The 9,190-nt window shown below is 38.3% G+C and overlaps 1 protein-coding gene across 1 annotated transcript; it reads left to right on the top strand.

Annotated features, from left to right (window-relative positions):
* Positions 1-7,515: 7,515 nt before the first annotated feature.
* On the top strand, positions 7,516-8,537 carry LOC123601266 (olfactory receptor 56A3-like). The gene has a single exon (XM_045484285.1). The coding sequence runs from the start codon at positions 7,516-7,518 to the stop codon at positions 8,473-8,475; it is 960 nt and encodes a 319-aa protein (XP_045340241.1). The 3' UTR covers positions 8,476-8,537.
* The last annotated feature ends 653 nt before the right edge of the window (positions 8,538-9,190 follow it).

The raw sequence follows: 9,190 nt of genomic DNA on the forward strand, positions 1-9,190 counted from the left end.
AGATGCAGAGAAAGCATTTGACAAAATACAGCATCCTTTCTTGATAAAAACCCTCAAGAAAGTAGGGATAGAGGGATCATACCTCAAGATCATAAAAGCCATATATGAATGACCCAATGCTAATATCATCCTCAATGGGGAAAAACTGAGAGCTTTCCCCCTAAGGTCAGGAAGGAGACAGGAATGTCCACTGTCACCACTGTTATTCAACATAGTATTGGAAGTCTTAGCCTCTGCAAGCAGACAACACAAAGAAATAAAAGGCATCCAAATCGGCCAAGAGGAGGTCAAACTTTCACTCTTCACAGATGACATGATACTCTATATGGAAAACCCAAAAGATTCCATCAAAAAACTTCTAGAATTGATTCATGAATTCAGCAAAGTTGTAGAATACAAAATCAATGCACAGAAATCGGTTGCATTCCTATATACCAACAATGAAGCAACAGAAAGAGAAATCAAGTAATCGATCCCATTTACAATTGCACCAAAAAACCATAAAATACCTAGGAATAAATCTAACCAAGGATGTGAAAAATCTATACACAGAACTATAGAAAGCTTATGACAGACACTGAAGAAGACACAAAGAAATGGAAAAAGATTCCATGCTCCTGGATAGTAAGAATACACATTGTTAAAATGTCAGTACTACCCAAAGCAATCTACATATTCAATGCAACCCCTATCAAAATAACACCAGCATTCTTCACAGAGCTAGAAAAATAACCCTAAAATTTGTATGGAACCAGAAAAGACCCCGAATAGTCAAAGCAATCTTGAAAAAGAAAACCAAAGCAGGAGGCACCACAATCCCAGACTTCAAGCTATACTACAAAGCTGTAATCATCAAGAAAGTATGGCACAAGAACAGACATTCAGATCAATGGAACAGAATAGAGAACCCAGAAATGGACCCACAAACGTATGGCCAACTAATCTTTGACAAAGCAGAAAAGAATATCCAATGGAATAAAGACAGTCTCTTCAGCAAGTGGGAAAACTGGACAGCGACATGCAGAAGAATGAACCTGGACCCTTTCTTACACCATACACAAAAATAAACTCAAAATGGATGAAAGACCTCAATGTAAGACAGGAAGCCATCAAGATCCTCTAGGAGAAAGCAGCCAAAAACCTCTTTGACCTTGGCCGCGGCAACTTCTTACTCAACACATCTCTGGAGGCAAGGGAAACAAAAGCAAAAATGAACTATTGGGACCTTATCAAAATAAAAAGCTTCTGCACAGCGAAGGAAACAATCAGCAAAACTAAAAGGCAACTGACAGAATGGGAGAAGATATTTGCAAACAATATATCAGATAAAAGTAATATCCAAAATCTATAAAGAACTTATGAAACTCAACACCCAAAAAACAAATCATCCAGTGAAGAAATGGGCAAAAGACATGAATAGACACTTCTGCAAGAAAGACATCCAGATGGCCAACCGACACATGAAAAATGCTCAATATCACTCATCATCAGAGAAATACAAATCAAAACCACCATGAGATACCACCTTATACCTGTCAGAATGGCTAACATTAACAATTCAGGCAACAACAGATGTTGGCGAGGATGCAGAGAAAGAGGATCTTTTTTGCATTGTTGGTGGGAATGCAAGTTGGTGCAGCCACTCTGGAAAACAGTATGGAGGTTCCTCAAAAAACTAAAAATAGAACTACCCTACCACCCAGCAATTGCACTACTAGGCATTTATCCACAGGACACAGGTGTACTGTGTCGAAGGGACACATGCAACCCCATGTTTATAGCAGCAGTATCAACAAGAGCCAAAGTATGGAAAGAGCCCAAAAGTCCATCGATGGATGGATGGGTAAAGAAGATGTGGGGTAATATATACATTCAAAAAGAATGAAATCTTGCCATTTGCAACTACGTGGATGGAACTAGAGGGTATTATGCTAAGTGAAATCGGTCAGTCAGAGAAAGACAAATATCACATGACTCACTCATATGAGGACTTTAAGACACATATCAGATGAACACAAGGGAAGGGAAGCAAAAATAACATAAGAACAGGGAGGGGGACAAAACATAAAAGACTCTTACATATGGAGAACAAACAGAGGGTTACTGGAGGTGTTGTGGGAGGGGGGGATGGGCTAAATGGGTTAGGGGCATTAAGAAATCTACTTCTGAAATCATTGTTGCACTATATGCTAACTAACTTGGATATAAATTTAAAAAATAAAAAAATAAAAAAGGAAACAAATTAATAAAAAAAGAATAAATGGATTAGAGCACCTTGGTTGAAGAGTTGGTTAAGTGTCCGACTTTACCTCAGGTCATGAACTCGCTGCTAGTGACTTTGAGCCCCACGTGGGGCTCTGTGCTGACAATCAAAGCCTAGAGCCTACTTCAGATTCTGTCTTTATCTCTCTGCCCCGCCCCTGCTCATGCTCTTTCTCTCTCTCTGTCTCAAATATAAATTAAAAAACAAAAACATAAAAGAATAAATCGTTTAACCAGGATATTAAAGAAGAAATTAAAAAAAAAAAAAACAACTACACAGAAACAAATGAAAATGAAAACACGACAGACCAAAACATTTGTGATGCAACAAAGGTGGTCATAAAGGGAAGTATATAGTGATACAGGCCTACCTCAAGAAGCAAGAAGAGTCTCAAATACACAACCTAAACTTACAGCCAAAGGGGCTGGAAAAATAATAGCAAACAAAGCCCAAAACCAGAAGAATAAGGGAAATTATAACAGTTGGAGCAACCATAAATGATACAGAAAAAAATTAAAGAACAGTAGAACAGATCAAAAAACAAACAAACAAACAAACAACCCTAGGAGTAGGTTCTCTGAAAGAATTAACAAAATTGATAAACATTCTAGCCAAACTTATCAAAAAGTGAAGAGAAAGGAGCCAAGTAAGTAAAATTATGAATGAAAGAGGAGAGATCACAAAATACACCTCAGAAATACAATTATAAGAGAATATTAGAAAAAAAAAGTATATGCCAGCAAATTGGGCACTCTGGAAGAAATGGATAAATTCCTAGAAGCATATAAACTAACAAAACTGAAACAGGAAGAAATAGAAAATTTGAACAGACCCATGACCAGAAAGGAAATTTGATCAGTAATCAAAAATCTCCCAACAGACAAGAGTCCACAGGTCAGATGGCTAGACTTAAGTCATGAAAGATAAAAATTAACACTAGGTCTGGAGATCTTATGATGGCCACACATTCTTTTGCACTCCTCCCATAGGAAGTCCTGCTTAATCTGGACTGGCTCCAGGGACTCACTCATAACTAACATTATGGCACAAGAGATGATAATAAATGTGATTAAAATTTATCTCTTTATTTAAAATAAAGAGATGATTAAAATGTGATTATAAAATACACATAGAAAATAAAAATATAAATATTAAAAAAATATATTTAAAAAATGTTTTAAAGTATCACATTTGGATCCATTTCAAATGAAACTCAACCTGCCTTATAACAGTAAACTACAAGCAATAGTAATAAAAATAATGTGGGATTGTTGTAAGGGAAGTCAAAGACACCAATGATGAAACAGAAACAGAGCTATGCGTGCATGAAACTTGGTATATAATAAAGCTGCCAGCTCAAATTAGTGAAAAAAGGATAAATTATTTATCTGTGTTTGAAGAAACAAAGTTATTCAACACATTAAATTAAAAGGGTATTCAAAATACTTAGTAACCTCCACCAACAAAACAGAAAAGAGTCAGACCCTCCTCTGGAACCAGGCACGGATGGCCCCACTCTGCTGGCAGTACCCCACACCTCATGGATCATGGGGAGGTCTAAGAGACACCATGAGAGTGCCCAGGGTAGCGCTGAGGCGCTAGGGGTCTCAAAGTAGAGGATAGTTACAAAAATAGCAAGATAGTATTTGATATTTGCACTGCTGTGTACATATCAGGGCATACTAACTTCATACCACTCCTTACTCTTGACAAAATAAACCACAACCAGGTTTATATACATCAGTATGAAACATAATGCATGTTTTGAAAATATTACACAAACAAAAACATATAAACAAAAGTACCTTTGTGATCTAGAGAATTTCTATTCATAGAAAAGAAGAGATTTTGACTTGGTCAAATTGAAAAATGTGCATTGAATAATGAACCGCAGACACAAATTGAAAGCTTTATAACAGATTAGAGGAGATACGAGCAATATCTAGCCAACAGGAGGCTCTAATATTTAAAATATGCACAGGGATTTTGTCGATATGCATGAAAAACAAAATGAGTGGAAAAAACAGCTGAAGGATATCAAATATAATAAACAGCATGAAAACCCAAAATGGCTAAACATTATATGAACAATGCTTATCAGGAGAAAATCGAATTAAAAATAATAAAATACTATTTTTCATCCACCTACTTTTTTTAATGTAGCATGAAATGGTATATGGAATATGAAAAATAAATACACTTTAGGAATTTATAGTGAGATTTTGTAAATATTTTGGGCGACAAATTTGGTATTCCTAGTGAAATTAAATATTTTTACATGTTATAACTAAAAAAAATCACACTCCTACACATTACCTATTTTAGGATTATAATAGAAGTATACAAGGAATTTGACATAACAGTATTTTTTGGTTAAGAATTAATTATAGGTCATTTGGGTATAGATTACTTTAAAAAAAAAAAGAAAGAAGAGGCACATAATTGCAATTAAACCGAAATCAAAAAGAATGAAGTGGACTTACAAGAGCAACACGGACAGTTGTTCATGATTTACTGTTGAGTGAAAACAAAGAATAACAGATTTATTATCAGACATATGATCCAATAATATTTATAAAATTCAGTCCAAATCATTCTCCCATAGATGAACATGTAGCCATATAAGCATACTTAAGAATAATTCTAATTATTGCATATTTTAATCACACTGTACCTATCACTTTTCTAAAGAGAAGATATTGGGTGAGGTTGAGATATGCAGGAGACAGGGAAATAAAAATAAAGCAAGAGAAGGCCTTTAAAGAAACTGATGCTGACAGCACAGCCCAGGGAACACGGTCAATGCTACTGTACTTGTGTTATATGGTGACGGATGGTAGCTATACCTGTGGTGAGTGCAGTATAACTTAACTGTATACACTTGTCGAATCACCATGTTGTACACCTGAAACTAACGCAACATTGTGTGTCAACTACAATCAAGTTTTTAAACTGAAACGTAAGAAAGAAAAAACAAACTGATGATGCTTGCTCCCATAATTTGAGGATGGGAATAATTCACATGAGGCTCAAAATGAAATAGAAACGACTCCTGTTTCCTAGTATACAGTTGTATACACATCCCATTTGAAAAATCTTCCATTACAGCAAAAATCATGATAGGACTCTCTCTTTTAAAAACACATTGCATTTTCTCAGGAATATTTTTTCCAAGTTACTCTTGCATTCTTATCATTATAACGCCATGATGAAAGTCATTATAAATTTACATCAGTCCATTTAATAGCATGGTTTGGGAGGCACCTATCTGACAATGGCTGCAGGAAGCCCATTGGAACTTCTGAGTGAGATTATTAGACCCATAGAGGACACCCAGTGTGCCTGTGCAAACGAGTGTGAACGTGGATGGATGGATGGATGGATGGATGGATGGATGGATGGATGGGTGGATGGATATAAGACCCCGAGTCCCAGGAGACTAACTGCCTACAGGATGCAGTCAATGTTGGGCTGGATTACCAGAGCTCCTTCCTTTTAGAGAGAAAGAAAAACATTTTCTTCTCCTACCTGCCTGCTTGTCTCCCAGGAGGGCCTTTTAAGCACAGGGAAATGGGGATGGAGAAGTTCCCTGAGGGCAAAGTCCCTGATGCTCTGGAGTTATAACTACACCCAGCTATTTCAGGAACTAGCCGGAACTCCAATATCAGTGGAGCCAGACCCCTGCTCACATCCTCTGTAAGTGAGTCTGGATAGAGGGTGCCTGAGGGGCAGCTATACCAGGAGTAGGCAGAACACTGGGCATGGTTGGGGGAGACATTTCTCTTTAGTCCAGATCTGTGCTCCGTTCCATTCCTGAGTCACTACTGTAAAAGTAGTGCGAAAACAGGATAGGAGAGACCGCATGCTGTCTCAGATCAGGAGGCACGTGTGAGAAACTGTACTCTGGAACCTTCCCTTTTGCTGTTCTCTTGCCTTTTTACGTATTTTTCTGGGTGCTGCTAGAGATGCAGAGGGGCAGGAATTTGTCCATAGGAGATGAATGGGGATGGGGGTAGGAAGCCTGGAGAGTGTATCTTCTGGCGCTTACTTTAGATGATTCGGAGTTTTCAACTGTACACGCTACAATGTAGTGGCTTTATGGCAAACAATCTGCCCACAAATGCTTGAATCATGGGGGAGGAATTAAATTTAATCTAAATAACATTAGAGGTTGAAGACAGAGACCACAACTGGGGTCAGTGGGAGTAAGAAAGTGGTTCCTCAGTTTAAGCTCAATCTAAAGAATCTCTAAAGCTATGCTGTAAAAACAGAGAATTACGCCCAGATGATCACTGAGGTATCTGTCACTGGATGCACACAATAAAGTCCTAAACAATGTTTAGGAGAGATGTTTAAAGTTCTCTGAGAGTCACTGGAGTTCGGTGGTCCCTACAATAAAAATTAATAATAATAATAATAATAATAATAATAATAGAAAACAACAATAATAGAAAACAACAATAAAAGACACAACATGAAAAGAAACCAAGAAGAAAATTATACTCAGAGAAGTGGAAGCAGGAGTCAGAGTGTAAGTGCAAGAGAAAGAAATATTCCAGATTTTTGGAAACCTGCCCAAGGATTACATGTGCATGGGGGTGCATGAGAGACAGTCATGTATCTGAGTCCTTACTTGGCCCAGGTTTTGCTACTTAATCAGGGCATATTGTGTATTTATATGTCATATGATAGTCTATGCGGTCAAAAAAAAAATAAGGAAGAAACTTACAAGTACAAATTTAGACACTCAGCTAAAACAAATGAGTTCCTAAGCAATTTTCCCTTTCTTTATGTTTCTGCAAACAAATGACTTTCTATTTAAAAGAAAATCAGGGGTGCCTGGGTGGCTCAGTCGGTTGGGTTCGAGCCCTGTATTGGGGTCTGTGCTGATGGCTCAGAGCCTGGAGCCTGCTTTGGATACTGTGTCTCCCTCTCTCTCTGCCTCTCCCTTTCTCATGCTCTCTCTGTGTCCAAAATAGACATTAAAAAAATTTTTTTTAAGAAAAAATCAAACACGTATAAATGAACCATATTATCACAGTCATCTATTATTTAGTGCTAGAATTTTCTGAGTAACATACCATGAAGGATGTACAGATGATATCAAATGGATCTGTATGACCTGATAGGAATCACAAGTTTCACCTAGATGAAGCAAATTGTTCTAAATTCATGTGTCTTAAGTCAGTAACTAATTTTTATTCTAATTTTATAGGACACTAAAAGAAAGCTATAGAAATATATGACAAAATATGACATCACATCAAAATGGCACCATCTCCATTCAGGTTTCAGACTTCCTTCTGAATTGTTTTGTCAGGTCCCCCAGCTGGAAGCTCTGGTTGTCCCTGCCACTCAGCCTCCTCTTTCTCCTGGCCATGGGAGCCAATAGTGTTCTCCTGATCACCATCTGGCTGGAAGCCTCTCTGCATGAACCCATGTATTACCTGCTCAGTTTCCTGTCACTATTGGATATCGTGCTCTGCCTCACTGTCATCCCCAAGGTCCTGGCCATCTTCTGGTTTGACCTCAAGTCCATCAGCTTCTATGCCTGCTTCCTCCAGATGTACATCATGAATTGCTTCCTTGGCATGGAGTCCTGCACATTCATGGTCATGGCCTATGACCGCTATGTAGCCATCTGCCACCCATTGAGATACCCATCCATCATCACTGACCATTTCGTAGCCAAAGCTGCCATTTTTATTTTGGCCAGAAATGCACTTCTTACTATATTCATTCCCATCCTCTCTGCCCGGCTCCATTATTGTGGAAAAAATATAATTGATAATTGTATCTGTGCCAATCTCTCTGTGTCCAAGCTCTCCTGTGATAATATTGCCCTTAACAGAATTTTCCAGTTAATTGTGGCCTGGACTCTTCTGGGCTCTGACCTGACCCTCATTATCTTCTCCTATACCATCATCCTACGAGCCGTTCTTAGACTCAAGACAAAAGGGGCAGCTGCCAAAGCTCTGAGTACTTGTGGCTCTCACTTCATCCTCATCCTCTTCTTCAGCACCATCCTGCTGGTTTTTGTTTTTACCCACATTGCCAAGAAAAAAATTTCCCCTGATATCCCTGTCTTACTTAATGTGTTACACCATGTAATTCCTGCAGCTCTCAACCCCATTGTCTATGGGGTACGAACTCAGGAGATTAAAGAGGGGATTAGGAAATTACTGAGGAGGGCAAGAGAGAACAGAAAGTAATCATGCTTTTGCTTGGCTCTTCTCAAAACCACAATCAGAAGGCAGGGACAGGGAGATAGAAATAGTCCTAATCTTCTCATTGGGGCATGCCTGATGATAAAAACTATATGGTTTCCCTTTACCCACAGTCACATCACACTTCTTACCCACCATGGTTTTCTGAAGAGACTAAGGATATGGCCCTCCTTTCCCTACCTGACTTTGTCCTCAAGTCCTTTGGTCAGAACTGCCTCCCTAACAGCTTCTCAAAAACATGAACCACAGTTCCGTCTCTGGAAATATTTGCTTATTGTTCCTCTGTCTACATAGCTCCTTCCCTCAGGTCCAACGGGTCTCTATGACCACAGTGTTTAATACCTAACAATATTCCCCCAAAGCACAGAATATGTCCCAACATCTTCTCTGTTTCCCTGTTCTGCACAGCATTTATCACTATCTAATGACCATAAAAGTTCATCAACTTGTTTAGTCAGCCTACATTCACTAACGTTTAAGGAGCACCAGGGCAAGAATTTTTGCCTGATGTATCTCCAGCCCAAACAGTGTTTGGCATATGGTATAGACCCATGATATTTGTGAATTAATGGTTTAATAAATGTTGGAGAAATAATTGAATGTAGGCTAGTTCCTAGGAATATAATTCAGATATGGTCTGTTTTCTATATGAGTTTTTGTATTAGGTATCATGTGTGAGGGAGACCCTATTTCATGCCAC

This window comes from Leopardus geoffroyi, chromosome D1 (genome assembly GCF_018350155.1).
Source record: "Leopardus geoffroyi isolate Oge1 chromosome D1, O.geoffroyi_Oge1_pat1.0, whole genome shotgun sequence".
NCBI lineage: Eukaryota > Metazoa > Chordata > Mammalia > Carnivora > Felidae > Leopardus > Leopardus geoffroyi.